Source organism: Neovison vison, chromosome 8, assembly GCF_020171115.1.
Source record: "Neovison vison isolate M4711 chromosome 8, ASM_NN_V1, whole genome shotgun sequence".
Taxonomy (NCBI): domain Eukaryota; kingdom Metazoa; phylum Chordata; class Mammalia; order Carnivora; family Mustelidae; genus Neogale; species Neogale vison.
The window spans coordinates 70,618,226-70,640,377 of record NC_058098.1 but is presented as its reverse complement, the minus strand read 5'-3'; the positions used below and the strand labels follow the sequence as shown (position 1 = coordinate 70,640,377).

Here is a 22,152-nt window from a genome sequence, read left to right as displayed (position 1 = left end):
ACCCAGTGATTTTATTGTCCGGATGCTTTACAATGTTCTCAGATAATCTGACTTCCAATATAAATTTCTGCTGATAAAGGAAGTCATTATAACCCATATTTAAAGTTTTACCAACTAATGGCTTTCAGAAACACTAGAAGTTCAGTTAGTTTTTTAGATTTATTTAGAAATGTATTGTTATATTTTAAAACCTTGTGTAAATATTCCATTTTAGGCAGTATTTTCTCTTTATTGGTTTGTGCTTTTAAAGGGGTTTAACTGTTTTGCTAATACGTATTTTAACTATATCCTGATATCCATTACTGCCAGATGTGGACTCTGCACCATTTTACCAGAAAGCAGAATGGGAAACTGGAGTTAAAATACCCTCAAGAGGAGCACATGAATAAAGGAAGATAACTAACATACACTCACATACACACAACTGTCTCTCTAAAGAACAGGAACAGAACTGGTTGGGAAATACAGATTTAGTTTTTCATCTTACTGCTTGGTTACTAAGGATTTGAAAATTCAAAGGGCAAAATGAAATGTAGTTCCTTAGTGAAAGAATAATTTTCCTCCTTTTTTTTTAAGGTCTAATGTAGCCCTAATTATTTGTGTATAGTTATCTATAACTAGTTCAGGATCAATGAGAGTTTTATTTTTTTATTTTTTTTAAAGACTTTTTATTTATTTATTTGACAGAGAGAGATCACAAGTAGGCAGAGAGGGAGGCAGAGAGAGAGAGAGAGAGAGGAAGCAGGCTCCCTGCTGAGCAGAGAGCCCGATGCGGGACTCGATCCCAGGACCCTGAGTTCATGACCTGAGCTGAAGGCAGCAGCTTAACCCACTGAGCCACCCAGGCACCCTCAATGAGAGTTTTAGAAAGAGGAGGTGTAAGGATGGTATTGATGGCATTAAGATATTCACACCCCAAGCCTTAACTGATTCCATTAATTCTCCCTTACTATACCCTCAAAAAGGGAGAATGTCAGTAGTTTATTTTTATATTTTTGCTCTAGGCCTAATGCTTATCTCTTTATTAGCTTACATCTAAAATTAATAGTATACTTTTATAAGTAATTCAATTGGAATAGCTTTTTGAAGATGATGTTGATGACTAATATAAATAATTTACTTGATCACAGTTATTATTGCTCAGAATTAAAATTAGTGTTACATAATTCACTTTGGTGGGTTTTACAACATGGAGAAGTGAGGAGGTAAATCAGTTCTGTTCCCAGTATACAACACTCCAATGTCAAACCACTGGTTTGCCAACAAGAACAGGGTGATTATGGGGTCTTTGTGTTGCTAGGTGACTACACAAAACATTTTAACAAAGTATTTGCTATATTGATCTCATACCAATGTACCTAAGTGTGGTCTTTTATAAGCATAATCTTGTCTTTATCCAGTACATGTACACTGATATATATGCTTTAGTTTTAAAGTGTAGAAAAGAATAGATGTGAATGTTTAAAACTGAATGGGAATCAGAAAGGGAGGATTTCTTTTCGTTCATTTAGTTTTAAGAGAAATTGTTTAAAATAATTTTTTTTTAATACTTGTATTATTTTTCAAGGAAAAGACCATTTCAGGCATGAAGAATATCATTGCTGAGATGGAACAGGCATCAAGGTAAATCGTTCACTCCACCAAAATTTGAGCACTTATTGGGGGCAAAGTACAATGTTAGGTACAAAGACAGTAGGAGACAAGGGGCTCAGTGTTACCTATGAGATGATAACTTTCTAATGTTGAAAGGAGGCATAAGTCTGTCTAGGGAAGTAAAAGAAAACATGGTGTTAGCCATGTAAAGGTAAAAGGAATAGCAAAGAACCACAGATCACATTCAAGAGCCTCTTGAATGACAAGTAGGTAAGTGTGTTGGAACCCAAAGTATACGAGAAGCAGTAGAAGGAAAGTCTAACTAGGCAGAGGCCTGTGGTATAGACAAATGAGTCTTGATTTTATTGGACAATAAGAAATCATTAAAGAAAATTGGGAAGATGGGCACCTGGGTCGCTCAGTGGGTTAAGCCACTGCCTTCGGCTCAGGTCATGATATCAGGGTCCTGGGATCGAGTCCCGCATCGGGCTCTCTGCTCGGCAGGGAGCCTGCTTCTTTCTCTCTCTCTCTCTGCCTGCCTCTCTGCCTACTTGTGATCTCTCTCTGTCAAATAAATAAATAAAATCTTAAAAAAAAAGAAAAAAGAAAGTTGGGAAGATTTTTGTGTTAGAAAGATTACCCAGGCTGAAGAGATGATGCTAGATTGGGGTAGATGAGTTGGGAGACAGAGGAGTGAGGTGCTTATGAGGGAGAGAATCATGGAGAATACCAGGTTTCTGGCTAGGGATGAACTGGGCTTTAAGAAAGTATGTGGAAACACATGATTTTCCTCTGAATTTGAAGAGCCTTTGAGACTTTCCTGTAGATATGTCTGGTAATCAGTTAAATATTAGTTTGAAGTATAAAGGAAGAGGCTGAGGCTAGAGATAAGATTTCAGAGTCATCTGAAGATGGGGCTGGGAGCCATGGCTATGAATGGATTTTCTTTTTTTTTTTCCCAATTTATTTATTTTCAGAAAAACAGTATTCATTATTTTTTCACCACACCCAGTGCTCCATGCAAGCTGTGCCCTTTATAATACCCACCACCTGGTACCCCAACCTCCCACCCCCCCCCCTTCAAACCCCTCAGATTGTTTTTCAGAGTCCATAGTCTCTCATGGTTCACCTCCCCTTCCAATTTACCCAAAAGCACATACCCTCCCCAATGTCTATAACCCTACCCCACTTCTCCCAACCCCCCTCCCCCCAGCAACCCACAGTTTGTTTCGTGAGATTAAGAGTCACTTATGGTTTGTCTCCCTCCCTATCCCATCTTGTTTCATGGATTCTTCTCCTACCCACTTAACCCCCATGTTGCATCACCACTTTCTCATATCAGGGAGATCATATGATAGTTGTCTTTCTCCGCTTGACTTATTTCGCTAAGCATGATACGCTCTAGTTCCATCCATGTTGTCGCAAATGGCAAGATTTCGTTTCTTTTGATGGCAAGATACAAACGTAGTGATCCAAAGGGGCACGTGCACCCGAATGTTTATAGCAGCAATGTCCACAATAGCCAAACTATGGAAAGAACCTAGATGTCCATCAACAGATGAATGGATCAAGAAGATGTGGTATATATACACAATGGAATACTATGAATGGATTTTCTGAGTAAGGGGTAGAGTGAGAAGAGGAAGGAGGCTGAGTTAAGCACTGAGAACAATTCATTTTTAAGAGGACAAAGGACAAAGAACCTGCAAAGAAGACTAAGCTATAGCAGCTAGAGGTAGAATGAAGGCTTTCTTATACTTGAACATCAAAAGTTTTGAAATACTTAGCAAATCATTGACTATTATGTATATTTAACCTTCCTTTTTATTGTGAACTGTAGGCAACATAGAGAAATTCCTATGAGCTATATTTAAATTTTAAATGTGTTTAAAATGTCAAATGTTTTCTTGCTTAACTGTCACTCTTCTATCTTATGAGAATTTGTTATTCTGTTTTTGGTAAAATGTCTCTTCTTATGTATTATCTGATCTGTGGAATAGACAGTCTACTGAAGCCCTAATTATGTGTGAACAAGACATTTCCAGAATGCGTCGACAATTGGATGAAACAAATGATGAGCTGGCTCAGATTGCCAGGGAAAGAGATCTCTTGGCTCATGAGAATGATGGTCTCCAAGAACAGTTTTCTAAAGCTAAACAAGAAAACCAGGTATATTTCCACCTAGAATCTTTTTTCTCCAAGACAATTTTTGTTTTTTTCTGAGACACAGTCCTCATTTCATTTTGTAGAAGAGCTCAGACTTTGGAATCAGCCATTTTTAAAATCTTTATTACACAGAATATGCCACATAATTTCTAAATGAAAATTTCAGACATGATGTATTAAAGGAAAGAGGGAGTGGTGATATAATAGATTTATATTAAACCTTAGGAAGTACTTCCTTGACAATAAATATTTGAACATATTAACAAAGGAAGATAAAAGCCTTCAGAAACTTTTGAGAGACCGATAGATTTGATGGACAATTATTCTTTTTAAGTATGAGTATATGGACTATGCTACATATTTTGGTCCTCTTTAGCACTGTGATTCTTTGGGAAATTTTATAATTATTCCCTCTTTAAGCCAATATATTTCAGTATATCCACTCTTTTCATTTCAAATATCATTATTTTAATTTGAGCATAAAAAACTCTTTTTGGAAGCTTTCTTACCCCACTTAAAATGACTTCATCTAAATGGTTCCCTCACTTGCTGTCACTCTCAGTGTGTTTAGTTTGCATCATGAAAGTCTGTAGTTTTAATTGTTAAATATTTTTTATTTATATAAACAGATATAAAACTGCAATACTTCGTTAATTATAAAAAAAAATTGCCTGAGCTGTTAAAATACTTTGGTCAAAAATTAATGAAGGATGTTTGCTTGGCTCAGTTGGTTAAGCTTCTGACTCTTGATTTCAGGTCATTGTCTTACAGTGGGGAGATTGAGCCCAGGTGAGATCAAGCCCACATCAGGCTCCACACTCAGCAGGGAGTCTACTTGAGATTCTATCTCTCCCTCTCCTTCTGCTCCTCTCCCTGCTCACATATCCTCTCTCTGAAAATAAATAAAATATTTTCTTAAAAAAAGTTAATGAATAATGGGACCCTGGGATAGAAAAAGCATACTATATAAAAACGAAGTAATTTTGCATAAAATATGGACTTTAGTTAGTAATATATCAATATTGTTTCATTAATACGTGATAATTATACCACACTGATGTAAGAAGACATCAAGTATAGGGTAGATGGGGACTCTTTATACCATTTTCTTTTTTTTTTTTTTTTTTAAAGATTTTATTCATTTATTTGACAGACAGAGATCACAAGTAGGCGGAGAGGCAGGCAGAGAGAGAGGAGGAAGCAGGCTCCCCGGTGAGCAGAGAGCCCGATTCGGGGCTCGATCCCAGCGCTCGATTCCAGGATGCTGGGATCATGACTTGAGCCAAAGGCAGAGGCTTTAACCCAATGAGCCACCCAGGCGCCCCTCTTTGTACCATTTTCACAACTTTTCTATAAATCTAAAATTATTCTGAAAGGTTTTTTTGAGTTAATGTATAGCAATAAAAATATATGATTAGGATCTACTTTTATATACTCTACTTATAGCTAGAGCAAATAGACTAAAGGTAAATATACCTTATATTTGTGAAAAACTAGATTGAACACTTTTTGCCATGTTAATGGTAAATGGTAAAATGGTAAAAATGTGTTAACATTTTTTTTACTGATTTTCCATGTGTTTTAAATACTTTTTATACTTTCATTTACATGAATTTTTAATGTAACTGGGATAAAACCACATGCCATTTTATATCAAGCTTTTTTCTACATGATAAGGCAGTAGAGTGGAGTATTTAAGATTCATGAGTTTGAATGTCCTGCCTGGCTGTGGGATCATACCATTTAACTTCTCTGAATCTCAGTTTATATATGTAGAAATGGAAAGCAAATGAAAATATTCCTGGAAAGCACTCATCGGAGCGTCTAACGTAAATCTCTTGTAGCTATTATTAGCTTCATGTGACATCATATGCACTCCTCTGCTTTGTTAAAACTTCATTAATGTTTTTTAATAATCATAAGAAAATTGTTGTTTAAACAATTTACATTTGTTCAGGAATAGTTTTTTCCCTTTGTTTGCGTTATAGGCCCAAGAGGTAGAAGATGGATCACTCAGTGGACCACAAGTTTAGTACCATATCATAGAAAATTTAGAAAGCAGAAGCCTTTAAAAATTATCGTCCTCAAAATCACAATTTTTAAAAAATTAGGAGAAAGTATTTTTAGTGTTTTATCCTGACTTTTTCACAAAATATAGATGAACATTTTCCTCTGTTATTAAAAATTATTGTAGGGGCACCTGGGTGGCTCACGTGGTTAAGCGACTGCCCCATTTGGCTCAGGTCATGATCTTGGGGTCCTGGGATCAAGTTCCGCATCAGGCTCCCTGCTCAGCGGGGAGCCTGCTTCTCCTTCTGCTCTCCCTGCTTGTGCTTTTTCTCTCTCTCTCTGTCAAATAAATAAGTAAAATCTTTTTAAAAAGTTACTCTAAACATTTCTCATAGATATCTTGTATGTGGACTATGTAGATACTATTTTTTATGACATCATTCACATAGATATCTTGTATGTGGACTATGTAGATACTATTTTTTATGACATCATTCACTTAATGTGAATATTGTCACCATAACAGATACTGCCTTAGTGAACATTCTTTATGTTAAATTTTTCTAGATTTAGTTTTAAATCAGTTTATGAAGTTTGTTTTATAAATTAAAAAAAAAAGCTTTTCTAAGTGGACATTTTCAAAGGTAGTGAATACTTATGTATCAATGTCCCACCTTCAAAAAATTTGTTTTTTCCAAAACAACATATTTGTCTTTCCTGTTTTTATGAACATTTAAAAATGTTTCTTGAAATAGATGATAGATAACAGGTAGCAGATCACAGATTTGCTTTTTGCAAATTTATGTTTACACCAAGGTACATGGAAATGCTTATTCCTTGCCATAACAGAGTAACTTTAATTCTTTGCTAATTTGATAGGCAACATAGTATTTGATTTTAAAAATTATTTTTAAAATTAAAATTTAAAAATCCAAAAGTTTAAAAAGTTAAAAACATATTTTTGATTACTAGTAAATTTTAACTTTTTTCAAGTATTATCTACTTGTGCATCCTTTTTGTGAATTTTCTGCTTGGGTTCTTCGCTTATTTACTATTTTGATTCTTGTGTTTTCTGTTTTGTTTTTTCACTAGTAGGATAATGGGCCTCATGTCTCCCATAATCCCACAGCCTCACCCAGATTTATTCACACAGTAATAGTTGCAGTATTCTCAAAAACAGCAAACAAAAGTCCCAGTAAATAAATAAATAAATAAATAAATGATTTTCAAGTCTGTATTTGTGTTTTATTGTTTATTGTTCCATTAGCCAAACAAGTTGTGAAGGCAAGTTTAGAAAGAGGTGTGGTTAAATGGACTTCGACTCGTTGGAAGGAGTTGCAAGGTCTTAAGGTGAAGAGTGTGATATTAAAAGGCATGAGAATTTGGGGTGTTTTAGGTTTTTATGAGTTTTGTATATTAGGTATATTAATTTTTATTTATCACTATTTATTAAAAATATTTAAAATTTATGGTGATTTTTGACACAGAGGTTTTTTTTTGTTTTTTGTTTTTTGTTTTTTGTTTTTACTTTTTCATAGTCAAATCTAGCTATCTTTTTCTTATAGGCCCTGTCTAAAAAATTGAATGATACGCACAATGAACTTAATGACATAAAACAGAAGGTCCAAGATACTAATTTGGAGGTTAACAAGCTGAAGAATATATTAAAATCTGAAGTATGTATATAGTTTTTTCCTCTTTGCTCATGACACTTAAGAGAGTTTGCTAAACTTACTGATCATAGGAACCAGCTGAGTCAAGTCTTTCCTTAATACATAGCATATTTTTGTGTTGACAGTGATGGGTTTTATGTTTACTGTATATGTAAATGTCATTGTAAATGTGACTATATATTTAGAATGACACCAATGTCCAGAAAGATAACTCAACAATATGTCACTTTTAGTTTGCCACTCAGCCATTCTAGATAAGTAGAATCCTGCTAAATAGGTTAAGGAAAAAAGACAAAAATCACTTATATTTGAAAAATGGTAGTTTTCAGTTTATAAACCTTTGACAAAAGAGGCTCCACCAGATTTGGTAGCAGATCAGAATTGATCACCCTGTTATTGGGCCATCTATTTCTTAGGACCTGAGAATATATGACTCTGCTCTATAATTCTCTGTTAGTAATCATTTGACCAAACATTTGTAGCATACATCAGATAATACCAAATAAGTCTGGGTATATGGGTGGCAATGCTGGAATGGACAGCTTGACCAAGGATATTAGGTAAGCCCATTTGGTAAAATATTATCTAAAATGCTGTAGTTGGGAGAGGGGGGGCAAGATGGTGGAAGAATAAAGGACGTGGTTTCATCTAGTCCCTTTAATTTAGCTAGATAACTGTCAAAGAATTCTGAACACCTATGAATTCAACCTGAGATGTAAGAAAAGAATTGCTGGAATTCTACAAATAGAAAAACAAGGAAGGAAGTGGTGCAGAGAAGTGAATCTGAGGAGATGTAATATAGTATGATAAACAGTGGGGAGAGGGAGCCGCTATAAATCAGCTACTGGAAAGTGATATAGCCTCAGAGTGCAAAATCAGGAGTTTTAGAAGTCTGCCCCACTGAGAGATGTCCCTGCCTGAAAGGTGCTCAGGTGGCAGAGTGGTGGCAGAGTGGGGCAGAATCCTAGATGGGGTAGTGTGGTTTCAGGATCCCTGGGGTCACAGAAAGAACAGGGATGCCTGAGCTAGCATAGTTCCCAAGCACTGGAGCAGGGTGGCTATGGTCAGTGAGCCCGGGAGTGGGCTTGCAGCTTGGTTTGCCATAAACCACAAACCCGCTGTCTATGCAGAGGCCCTGCAGGCCTATGGCAACCCTTCCTTCCACAGGAGGATTGTTGTGGGTGCATAGAGCTGGAGTCTGCAGAGTTTGGTACTCTGAAAAGTGAAGATTGCTTTTCCCTGAGGGTTTAAGAGAGAGAGGGGGCCACCATCTTTCAGCTCCAGGGCTGGAGATCAGCACACTGCCATTTTTTATTTTCGTCCTCTGAAGTAGCACAGAAAGCCTCCAGGGAATGAAAGCTACATAGAAGAACCCAAAGAAGCTTACACTGAGCCTGGCCCCTTGGCAAAGGGTGGTACAACTCTGCCCAGGCAAAGACACCTGAAAATCAGCACAGCAAGTCCCTCCGCAAGATGACCAGCTATAGCATTAGGAGAATATCAAGTTTACCAAGCACACAGAATTGCAAAACTCCAGCACTAGTGGAAAACATTATATAGAATTTGAGGGCTTTTTTTCATTATTCTTTTATCTTTCAATTTAAAAAATTTCCCCTTTTCAACTATTTTCTTATTTTATCGACTCTGTTTCTAAGTTATTTTTTAACATGAATTTTTAATATTTAACATTTTTAGATTTATATTTTATAGATATATTCATTTCTGGCTTCCTTTCATTGTATTAAATTTTAGTTTTGTTTATATATAAGTTTTGCTTTCTTTACAATTTTGAGATTTAGTATCTTCTAACAAACAGACCCCAATACACCCAGGACAAAGTGGATCACCCTGTTTTGTCCACCTGGGATTTTATATTCTCTTTTTCCCCCTTTTTTCCTTTTTCTTTTTCTTTCCTTTTTTGGATTCTGACCTCTTTGGATATGTCTAGTGTGGTTGATTTTTTTTTGTTTTGTTTTGTTCTCTTGTTCATCCATTCTTCTGTGGGCAAAATAACTAGTAAGAATTAAAAACAAAGGAAAGAACCAGAGGTAATACTTTCTGCCACATATCTAAGTGATATGGATATAAATAAAATGTCAGACCTGGAATTCAGAATAATGATTATAAAGTTATTAGCTGGGTTTGAAAAAAGCATGAAAGACACTAGAGAATCTCTTTGTGCAGAAATAAAATCTAATCAGGCCAAAGTTAAAAATTCTCTAACTGGGATGCAGACTAAGTTGGATGCTCTAACAGTTAGGGTGAATGAGGTAGAAGAGAGAGCCAGTGACATAGAAGACAAAATAATGGAAAGGAAGGAAGCTGATGAAAAGAGAGAAAAACAACTAATGGACCATGAGGGGAGACTTCAAAAAATCAACAATACCATAAAATGAATCAATATTAGAATAATTGGGGTCCCAGAGGAAGAAGAAAGAGAGAGAGAAAGACGGACAGAAGGTTTATTTAGCAAATCATAGCTGAGAACTTCCCTAATCTGGAGAAGGAAACAGGCATTCAAGTCCAAGAGGTAGAGGGAATGCCTCCCAAAATCAATAAAAATAGATCAACACCCCAACATATAATAGTGAAGCTTGCTTATTTCAGAGAAAATCCTGAAAGCAGCTTGAGGCAGGAGCTCCTTAACCTACAATGGTAGAAACAGTAGACTGGCAGCAGACCTATCTACAGAGACCTGCCAGGTCAGAAAGGGCTGGAGTAATATATTCAGGGCAATAAATGAGAAAAACATGCAGCAAAGAATATCTTACCCAGCAAGGCTGTCATTCAGAATGGAAGGAAAGATAAAGAGCTATAAGGGCAAACAGAAAATAAAGAAATTTGTGATCACTAAACCAGTCTTGCAAGAAATATTAAAGGGGATCCTGTAAGTGAAGAGAGAGCCCAAAAATAACATAGACTAGAAAGAAACAGACAATCTACAGAAACAGGATTTACAGGTAATACAATGGCAATAAATTCATATCTTTCAATAGTTACTCTGAATATAAATGGGCTAAATGCTCCAATCAAAAGACACACGGTATCAGATTGGATAAAAAAAGACGACCCGTCCATATACTGTATACTTAAAGACATACGTATTCTTAAAGACATCTCCAGATTGAAAGTGAGGGGGTGGCATTGATCATGCCAGTGGGCATCAAAAGAAAGCTGAGGTAGCAATTCTCACATTAGACAGATTTAAATCAAAGACCGTATACGGTAAGGGATGAAGAGGACTACTTCATCATACCTAAAGAGTCTATCCAACAAGAAGATCTAACAAATATAAATATTTATGCTTCTAATTTAGGAACAGCCAATCCCATAAACCAATTAATAACCAAATTAAAGAAGCACATTCATAATAATACAATATTATTAGGAAAGTTCAAAACCCCACTCATAGCAACAAACAGATCATCTAAGCAGAAGATCAACAAGGAAATTTGAATTTTTTTTTTTAATGGACAGAGCATTTCATCCTAAAGCTGCAGAATACACATTCTTCTGGAGAGCACATGGAACATTCTCCAGAATAGATCACATACTGGGTCACAAATCAGGTCTCAGCAGGTACCAAAAGATTGGGATTATTCCTTGCATATTTTCCAACCACAATGCTTTGAAACTTGAACTTAATCACAAGATGAAATTTGGAAGGAACTCAAACACTTGGAGGTTAAAGAGCATCCTACTAAAGAATAAATGGGTGAACCAGAAAACTAAAGAGTACTTAAAAAAATTCATGGAAACAAATTAAAATTAAACTACAACTGTTCAAAACCTTTGGGATTTAGCAAAGGTGGTCCTAAGAAGGAAGTACCTAGCAATACAAGCTTTTCTCAAGAAATTAGAGAAGTCTCAAGTACACAAGCCAACCTTACACCTAAAGGAGCTCATGAAAGAACAGCAAATAGAACCTAAACCAAGTCAGAGAAGAAAAAAAAAAATAAGAATTAGAGCAGAAATCAAGGAAACAGAAACCAAAAGACTAGTAGAACAGATCAGTGAAACTAGAAGCTGGTTCTTTGAAAGAATTAATAAGGTCGATAAACCCCTAGCCAGATCTACCAAAAAGAAAAGAGAAAAGACCCAAATAAAATCATGAATGAAAGAGGAGAGATCATGACCAACACCAGGGAAATACAATTTAAAGAATATATGAGCAACTATATGCCAACAAATTAGGCAATCTGGAAGAAAAGGACACAATCCTGGAAACATTTGAACTACCAAAACTGAAACAGAAAGAAATAGAAAACCTGAACAGACTTATAACCAGCAAAGATATTGAAGCAGTAGTCAAAAATCTCCTAGCAAACAAGAGTCCAGGGCTGCAGGGCTTCCCAGGGAAATTCTACCAAACATTTTAAAAAGAACTAATACCTATTCCTCTGAAGCGGTTTCAAAAAATCAAATTGGAAGAAAAACTTTCATACTCATTCTATGAGGCCAGCATTAGATCTCAAAACCAGAGAAAGGCCCCACCAGAAAGGAGAATTACAGACCAATATCCCTAATGAACATGGATGCAAAAATTCTCACCAAGATACTAAACAGTAGGCTCCAAGAGTACATTAAATGGATTATTCACCATAACCAAGTGGGATTTATTCCTGGAATGCAAAGGTGGTTCAGTATTCACAAATCAATCAACATGAATACATCACATTAATAAAAGAAGGGATAAGAGCAATATGATCCACTTAGTTGATGCAGAAAAAGCATTTGACAAAATACAGCATGCTTTCTTGATATAAACTTTCCATGATGTACGGATAGAGGGAACATACCTCATTATCACAAAAGCCATATATGAAAAGCCCACAGCAAATATTCTCAGTGGGGAAAAACTGAACGATTTTCCCCTAAGGTCAGGAACATGACATGGATGCCCGCTCTCACCACTGTTGTTCAATATAGCATTGGAAATCTTAGCTTCAGCAATCAGAAATAAAAGGCATTCAGACTGGCTAAGAAGTCAAACATTCACTCTTCACAGATGACATGATACTCTATTTGGAAAACCCAAAAGACTCCACCAAAAAATTGCTAGAACTGATACAGGAATTCAGCAAAGTCATAATCCTATGACTATATATATATATTTTTATTTTTCAACGCACAGAAATCTGTTGCATTTCTATGCCCTAACAATAAAGCAGCAGAAAGAGAAATCAAGGAATTTGATCCTGTTCACAATTGCACCAAAAATCACAAGATACCTCAGAATAAACCTAACCAAACAGTTAAAAGATCTCTACTCTGAAAACTATACAATACTCGTGAAAGATATCGAGGAAGACACACAAAAAATGGAAAAACATTCCATGCTCATGGGTTGGAAGATTAAGTATTGTAAAAATGTCTATGCTACCTAGAGCAATCTACACATTTAATGCAATCCCTATCAAAAAACCATTAACTTTTTTCAATGAAATGGAACAAATAATCCTAAAATTTTTGTGGAACCAGAAAAGACCCTGAATAGCCTGAGGAATGTTGAAAAAGAAAACCAAAGTTGGTGGTATCACAATTCCAGCTCTATTACAAAGCTGTAATCATTAAGACTGTATGGTACTGGCACAAAAACAGACACATAGATCAATGGAACAGAATAGAGAGCCCAGAAATGGACCCTCAACTCCACGATCAACTAATCTTCGACAAAGCAGGAAAGAATAACCAATGGAAAAAGTCTCTTCAACAATGGTGTTGGGAAAATTGGACAGCCACATGCAGAAGAATGAAACTGAACCATTTTCTTAAACCACATACAAAAATAGACACAAAATGGATGAAAGACCTCAATGTGAGACAGGAATCTATCAAAATCCTTGAGGAGAACACAGATAGCACAGCAACCTTTTTGACGTCAGCCGCAGCAGCTTCTTCCTAGAAACATTACCAAAGGCAAGGGATGAAAGGGCAAAAATGAACTTCATCAAGACTTCATCAAGATAAAAAGCTTTTGCACAGCAAAGGAAACAGTCAACAAAACCAAAAGACAGCCAAATGAATGGGAGAAGATATTTGCAAATGACATATCAGATAAAGGGCTAGTATCCAAAATCTGTAAAGAACTTATCAAACTCAACACCCAGAGAAAAATATTCCAATCAAGAAATGGGCAGAAGACATGAACAGACATTTCTGCAAAGAAGATATCCAAATGGCCAAAAGACACATGAAAAAGTGCTCAACTTCACTGAGCATCAGGGAAATACAAACCAAAACCACAGTGAGATACCACCTCACACCAATCAGAATGGCTAAAATTAACAAGACCGGAAACAACAAGTGTTGGTGAGGATGGGGAGAAAGGGAAACCCTCTTACAGTGTTGGTGGGAATGCAAACTGATACAGCCACTCTGGAAAACAGTATGGAACCTCCATACTGTTAAAAATAGAGCTACCCTGTAGCCCCACAATTACACTATGGGGCATTTACCCCAAAGATACAAATGTAGTAGTCTGAAGGGACACCTGCAGCCCAGTGTTCATATCAGCATTTTCCACAATAGCCAAACTATGGAAGGGGACAAGATGTCCATTGATAGGTGAATAAATAAAGAAGATGTGGTATATCTGGAAAATAAGTATATATGGAATAAATGGAATATTTTTCAGCCATCAGAAAAGATGAATAGTTTCATTTACATCAATGTGGATGGAACTGGAAAGTATTATGCTGAGCAAAATAAGTCAGAGAAAGATAATTATCATATGGTTTCACTCATATGTAGAATATAAGAAATAGCACAAAGGATCAGAAGGGAAGGGAGGGAAAACTGAATGGGAAGTCATCAGAGAGGGAGAACCACAAGAGACTCTTAACTATAGGACAAAAACTTACAGTAATTGTGTGGTAGGCATTAAGGAGGGCATGTGATGTGATGAGTGCTGGGTGTTATATGCAACTGATTAAAAAAACTGAATTCTACATCTGAAACTAATTATATACTATATGTTGGCTAATTAAATTTTTAAAATAAATAAAATACTGTAATTGGATTGATGACTATAATAGGTATAGTGTTCCCTACATATCACTCAGACTATTAATAGGAACTTTGCACCCCAAAACTGTTTTCCTTGTTTTATATAACATCTCATTTATTATCAGTCTGCTAACATTTCCTGAATATTTTTGGTGTATATAAGACTGTTTAAAACCTTGAGAGAGGGGCTCCTGGGTGGCTCAGTGGGTTAAGCCGCTGCCTTCAGCTCAGATAATGATCCCAGGGTCCTGGGATTGAGCCCTGCATCGGGCTCCTTGCTCAGCAGGGAGCCTGCCTCTCTCTCTCTGCCTGCCTCTCACTCTGCCTGCCTCTCTCTCTGCCTGCCTCTCTCTCCGCCTGCCTCTCTCTCCGCCTGCCTCTCTCTCCGCCTGCCTCTCTCTCCGCCTCCGCCTGCCTCTCTGCCTGCTTGTGTGCTTTCTCCCCTTCTCTTTCTGACAAATAAAGAAATAAAATCTTTAAAAAAAAAAAAAGATTTTTTTTAAAAAACCAAAAACCTTGAGAAAAGAAATTCTGAGGACACCTAAACTGCAAGTAAGGCAGTAAGGCAGCAGCCTTATATTGGCAAAGCAGGTGGTTTCCTACAAGTCTTGATTTTAAGGTGTCAACAACATAATACCATAAACAGTTGGAAGCTTCAATGTCAGATAAGTCTGACCCCTCTTCTCACTAATAACATGGATTTAGATGGGCTGCTCAACCCTTCTGAGTCTCAGTGGCCCATCTGTAATTGGAAAGAAGGCCCAAGTAAGAAAGATAGACCTAACATAGTGAACCATTTAAGTATATTCTGGAAGAAGGTAGAATATAAATAAATGAATATCTGAACATTTAATGTACTAAGCTTTCAGTACATTCATTTCAGTACATTCAGTACATTCAGTACATTGAGTGTTAGACTTTTCTCCCTAGCCTGTCACAGTACCTGAAATTCCACCATTAAGTACTGGGTCTTTTAGGTTGTAGAATTGTATTTTCAGACATCACACATGAGGCTGCTCTCAGCTGGTGGCATCCTAGTATGAGGGTTTTTTGGGTTTTGTTTTTGCTTTTTCAGGAAAAGAATGCTTTTTTTTTTAAAATGTTCAGCTAGCCCAAATATAGTATATCATTAGTTTTGTTTTTTAAATACTTTTAAATATTATTATGTTCAGTTAGCCAGCACAGAGTCCATTAGTTTTTGATGTGTTCAGCGATTCATTAGTTGCATGTAGCACCCAGTGCTTATCATAACACATGCCCTCTTTAATACCCATTACCCGGCTACCCCATCCCCTCACCTTCCTCCTTTCTGAAACCCTCAGTTTGTTTCCCAGAGTCTAGAGTCTCATGCTTTATCTCCCTCTCTGATTTCTTCCCATTCAGTTTTCCCTCCCTTCCCCTATGGTCCTCTGTGCTATTCCCTATGTTCCACATATAAATGAAACCATACGATAATTGTCTTTCTCTGCTTGACTTATTTCACTTAGCATAATCTCTTCCAGTTCCATCCATGTTGAAGCAAATGATAGGTATTCATCTTTTCTGATGGCTGAGTAATATTCTATTGTATATTTGAACCATATCTTCTTTACCTGCTTATCTGTTGAAGGACATCTTGTCTTCTTCCATAGTTTGGCTATTGTGGGCATTGCTGCTATGAACCTTGGGGTTCAGGTGTCCCTTCCTTTCACTACATCTGTATCTTTGGGATAAATACCTAGTAGTGCAATTTCTGGGTCATAGGGTAGCTCTATTTTTTAACGTCTTGAGGCTAGTATGAGGGGTGTTTTTTTGTTTGTTTTTTGTTTTTAAGATTTTACTTACTTGACAGACAGGGATCACAACTAGGCAGAGAGGCAGGCAGAGAGAGAGGAAGGGAAGCAGGCTTCCCGCTGAGCAGAGAGCCTGATGTGGGGCTCGATTCCAGCACCCTGGGATCCTGACCTGAGCCGAAGGCAGAGGCTTTAACCCATTGAGCCACCCAGGCACCCCTAGTATGAGGTTTTTAAAAGAGATTCATTTCACACAAAACTGGGTGGATCCAGCAGTCCCTTAAGAGAACAAACCATAGGTCCATTAAGAATTGTTGAATACTTGATTCATTCACTCATTCATTCAGTATGCTAGGTGCTGAGGTGACAGACATGACAAACAGGAAAGAGAATTGCACCCCAATCAGGGGGAAAAACAAGAGCAAAGGTGTAAGGCGGGAAAAGTGGGTTCTATAGCTCGAGGGGAGTGTGTAAGTGGGTGATAATGCAGGGGGAGAAGCACTTGTTTGAACTCTTGTTTTTAGGAACCTTTTGTTGCAACATGAGCACAGAAGTTATTTGAAGAATTGGTGTTTTAGAAAGATAGTTCTGGCAATGTTGGTAAGAATAAATGAGAAGGGTAACAAAATCACAAAGAGAGAGATCATTTAGCAGGGGCTATATCCATAATTCAGTCAGGTAGCACAAAGGACTCCAGCTGAGACAACCCCAGCTTTGCTGTGGGGGAGTATTGCAATGAGCCCAGTTTTAGATCAAGGGAGCTGAGGGGTACAGGGATGGGGATAGCACCAGAAAGTGGTAAACAGATCCTGAAAGAGGGAATTGGAGAATACCAAGGAATAGTTTCACTTTCTTTCAAATGTTGCCAGTCTTGGGCCCCCCACTGCTCTGGCTGCTTTGAGTGGGTACAAAAAAAGAGAAAATAGGGTCTCTGGTTGCCCAGAGGGAGGTGCAGTAGGTATTTGGTGGCCAGAAGAGACATTTAATACCAATCACTTTTACTGCTTAAACTTAAACTTTGAACCATGTGACCTGGGAATCATAAAACTACATTTAATAAAAAAGATGGCTCATATTTTAGTCAGAAAACTAAATGTAGTGTTTAAAAAATGGTTTCTATCTTCAAGGAATTCAGATGTTAGTGGGGAGACTGGACATCCTCACCTAATAGTGTAAAGCAAGGGAGGTTGGGGTACCAGGTGGTGGGTATTATAGAGGGCACGACTTGCATGGAGCACTGGGTGTGGTGAAAAAACAATGAATACTGTTTTTCTGAAAATAAATAAATTGGAAAAAAAAAAGAGAGATAGTGAGTACTACAGAAAGTTAAAGAGGGTGGAGATTGATAGGGATAACATTTAGTTTATGTATACTGTACTCTGTACCTCCGAGGTACACACTGTGTACACAACTGTTATTTTTAGTAGAATGATGGAAAACACATCAGATTTTTAGTGGCACCTTCAGAATATCTGAATCTTGAAAGCCAATGCAGTAGTATAGTATGTTAACTTATTTACCAACAGAATTGGCAAAGGTCTTTTACATTAGCTATAGGTAACCAAACCACAAGGTGGAGATATTAACTGAATTTCAACCAGGCTTGTGATTAATCATATTGGTAAAAACTTAAATCTGACTTGAAAGCCTTACTACAGTGAGACATTGCTTATTACAATTTGGTCACTTTATGGTTCTGATAGAGATGTTCAGTGTTTATTAACAGGTAGGAGAGAAAGAGATGTAGTTCCTTTTTAATTAATTACCAAAATTATAAATGACATTTTAAGAAGGAGTTGACCAAACCGTAGTACTAAAATATGTTTTTAAAACTATTCTCATTTGGGGAGGGTATGTGCTTTGGTGAGTGCTGTGAAGTGTGTAAACCTGGCGATTCACAGACCTGTACCCCTGGAGATAAAAATATTTGTTTATAAAAAATAAAAAAAATTAATAATAAATAAATAAATAAAACTATCCTCATAATGATTACTCAATATAGTATATCATTTGTGGAGCTGATTGTTTTCCTTTAGAAATAAGATGCCCTGGGGGCACCCCAGTGGCTCAATTTGGTTAGATGACCAACTCTTGGTTTCTTTTTTTTTCCCAATTTATTTATTTTCAGAAAAACAGTATTCATTATTTTTTCACCACACCCAATGCTCCATGCAAGCCGTGCCCTCTAGAATACCCACCACCTGGTACCCCAACCTCCCACCCCCCCCGCCACTTCAAACCCCTCAGATTGTTTTTCAGAGTCCATAGTCTCTCATGGTTCACCTCCCCTTCCAATTTACCCAAATTTCCTTCTCCTCTCTAACGCCCCTTGTCCTCCATGCTATTTGTTATGCTCCACAAATAAGTGAAACCATATGATAATTGACTCTCTCTGCTTGACTTATTTCACTCAGCATAATCTCTTCCAGTCCCGTCCATGTTGCTACAAAAGTTGGGTATTCATCCTTGGTTTCTGCTCAGGTCATGAGCTCAGGGTTCTGAGATCAAGCCCTGAGTCAGGCTTGAAATTCTGTCTCTCCCTTGCCCTCTGTCCCCTCCCCTCACACACACACATACACACACACACACACACACTCCTCTCTCTCTCTCAAATAAATAAAATCTTAAAAAAGAGAGAGAGAAATAAGATTCCACTGTAGTCAGTCTGTCATGATAGACATTTTAAAGTTTTAAAAATGTGGTTCTATATCAAATGACCACTGTGACTGTATATTTATGAACAGTGTTTATTGGCATAGGTTTGGTATTTTACTTCTTAGTAATTTTGGGCAAATTAATAGGGTGGTGAATAAAAGTGAATCATAGAATAGTCCATGATGGAGAAAATTGAGGTTGGGGTAATGAATGAATGTCAGGCGTTGACAGGAAATGTGCCAAACCAACAAAAATGTCAGAAGCTGATGCCTGAGATATGTAAACAGTCAGAAGTTCTGTGACCAGTACAGCCTAGAAAAGCAGTCAAGAACAAGGGAATACACAGATACAAAAGGCAGAGACTCAAAAATCAGACCAACAAGTAGTAAGTAAACAGATATATAGGAAAAGGAGGCAATGAAGGATTTTGTTTGAACAAAAGCAAATAAATATAAATAAAGAACATATTCACCCAGGTTCTAAAGATAAGAGTAAACAGCTTAACTTTACTAGATGGATGAGTGTGACTCAAGAGCCAGGGCAGATCCTGGTATCACTTCCTTTTCTTAATTACAAGATGTCTGACATTCTATATTGAGTATGGATAGGATTCCTTGAGGTTATGTTACAAATCATCCTGTAGCAAATAAATTTCCAATGGCTTGGCAAATAATGTTTGATTTGCTCATATGTTGACCATTTTACATCTTTTGAAGTAATACCTAAGATTTGCTTTTTAGGAATCTGAGAACCGGCAAATGATGGACCAACTCCGAAAAGCCAATGAAGATGCTGAAAACTGGGAAAATAAGGCCCGTCAAGCAGAAGCAGATAACAATACTCTCAAATTAGAACTTATCACTGCTGAGGCAGAGGGTAACAGATTAAAAGAAAAAGTAGATTCTCTCAACAGAGAGGTTGAGCAGGTAAGTTTGGGAAAATATACTTGTAGGATATTCTGCATCATTGTTAAAAGAGTTTTGTTTGACATTCTATAAATATATAAATAAACATTTAAATTATTTAAATATACTGTGAATTGTAGACTAACTATTCTCCTATATCCACTCTTGTTCTGCTTTAATCTGTTACCTGCCCTACAACTGGAATAATCTGGCATTTTTAAAAATTAGGAATTATTTCAAACATACTAAGAAAGTTAAAAAAAAAAAGGTAATATAAATATCACACATATACCCATCTCCCTAGTTGAAGGATACTAACATTTTTCCAAGTTTCTTCAAGACCCTCTGTTTGTGAAAACAAAACAAAACAAAACAAAAAACAAAACAAAATATTACAGATACAACAATTTATCCTTTCACGACCTCTCTCCCTAATGGTTGGCATGGATAACTTTCATCAGTTGTGTAACTCTTTGGTATGTGCTTATACTTTTTCTGCATATTTATTACCCATACGTTATGTATAATGTTGTTTTGTGTGATTTAAGTTTTTAAGTGATACTCTAGATATCCATTTGCATTTTGCCTTTTTTGTTCCATATTATAATTTTGAAATTTATCCATTTTGATATCTACAGTATATATCCAAACAGTTGCATCTGTAGTCATTGTATAAATATTTTATTTTTAAAATTCATTCCGATATTAAAGGAAATTTAATTGTCTTCACATTTTCTATAATAAAATGCTGCAGCATACATTCTTTTACATTTCTTCTTGGGTGTATATTTCTCTGGGTTAATGCCTGGAAGTGGAATACCTGGATCCAAGATATGGACAGTTTTAACTCTTCTGTGTATTGTCAAAGTGCTCTCCCAAAGTTTTACCCTTTCAATAGAAATCATGGAATTGTTATCAATACTTGATGTGTTCAGATTCTTGGTTTTTTTTTTCCTATATAGTCTGTTTTCTTTTTCCTTGATTAAAAATGAAATTGGGGATCTTTTCATCTTTCTTGGCCATTTAGAATACCTCCTCTATAAATTTTCTCTTGATTCTCCCTTGAATGCATTTTTGTAAACTTTTGCCCATTTTTCTATTGGGTTATTTATCTTTTTCATATTGATGTATAGGAATTACCTATATATTCTTGATAATATTCCTTTTAAAGACACCATGGTTATCCTCTCTCTGTGGCATGTTTTTTCACTGTGCTTGCAAGATAAACAGAAGCTTTAAATTCTGATGCTGTCCGAATTATCGTCAGTCTTTTCCCATATGGTTTGTTTTTATGTCTTCTCTAAGAAATCCTTTACTATCCCAAGACCAGAAAGATATTTTCTTATATTTTAAAAGTTTTTCTAAAATTCTTAAAGTATGTGAAATTTTGCCCTTCACATTTAGACCTTTAATCCATTTGAGATTGATGTATGTATGGTTTGAAATAGAGATGTAATTTTTGTCTTTGTGGATGGATATCCACCATCCTTTCTTCACTGAATTATAAGTCTACTTTGTCTACTTTGTTTCCATTTGTTCTGCTCCATTGGTCATTTTATCTGTTTTCTAACAATAAATCCTTGGAGCTTCTATAGTTTTATGTTAAGCCTTAATATCTGGGATTAATGTTCCCCCCCATTTTTAAAAAAAGATTTTAAAGATTTTATTTATTTATTCATGAGAAATGGAGAGAGAGGCAGAGGCAGAGGGAGAAGCAGGCTCCTGGAGAATCAGGGAGCCCAATGTGGGACTTGATCCCAGAACCCCAGGATCATGACCTGAGCTGAAGGCAGATGCTTAACTATCCGAGTCACCCAGGCGCCTCTCCCCTGAAATGTTTTTGAAAATTTTATTTATTTATTTGAGAGAGAGAGAGTGTGTGTAAGCATGAATGGGGGTGGGTGAGAGGCAGAGGGAGAAGCAGACTCCCCACTGAGCAGGGAGCCCGGGAGCAGGGCTCCCTCCCTGGTCCTTGAGATCATGACCTGAGCTGAAGGCAGACACTTAACCAACTAAGCCACCTAGGCACCCCTGTTCCACATCTTTATCTATTCATCAGTCAGAGGAAATGTGGGCTATTTCCATAATTTGGCTATCGTAGATAATGGCTGCTATACATTGGAGTGTATGTATCCCTTTGAATTAGTATTTTTGTATTCTTTGGGCTAATATCTAGTAGTGCAATTACTGGATCTTAGGGTAGCTCTATTTTTAACTTTTTGAGGAAACTGTGTACTGTTTTCCAGAGTGGCTTTACCAGCTTGCATTCCCACCAACAGTACAAGAGGTTTCCCCTTTCTCTACATCTTTGCCTACACTTGTTGTTTCTTGTGCTGTTTCTAGACATTCTGATAGGTTCGAGGTGATATC

The 22,152-nt window shown here is 36.7% G+C and overlaps 1 protein-coding gene across 1 annotated transcript in view; it reads left to right on the top strand.

Moving 5' to 3' along the window:
• TSGA10 (testis specific 10) overlaps positions 1 to 22,152 on the top strand; it is a 152,272-nt gene that overhangs the window by 58,656 nt on the left and 71,464 nt on the right. Inside the window, exons 12-15 of the mRNA XM_044263887.1 lie at positions 1,568 to 1,623; positions 3,594 to 3,762; positions 7,335 to 7,445; positions 19,618 to 19,803. Coding sequence (XP_044119822.1) covers positions 1,568 to 1,623; positions 3,594 to 3,762; positions 7,335 to 7,445; positions 19,618 to 19,803 — 522 coding nt within the window. The remainder of the gene's footprint in view (positions 1 to 1,567; positions 1,624 to 3,593; positions 3,763 to 7,334; positions 7,446 to 19,617; positions 19,804 to 22,152) is intronic.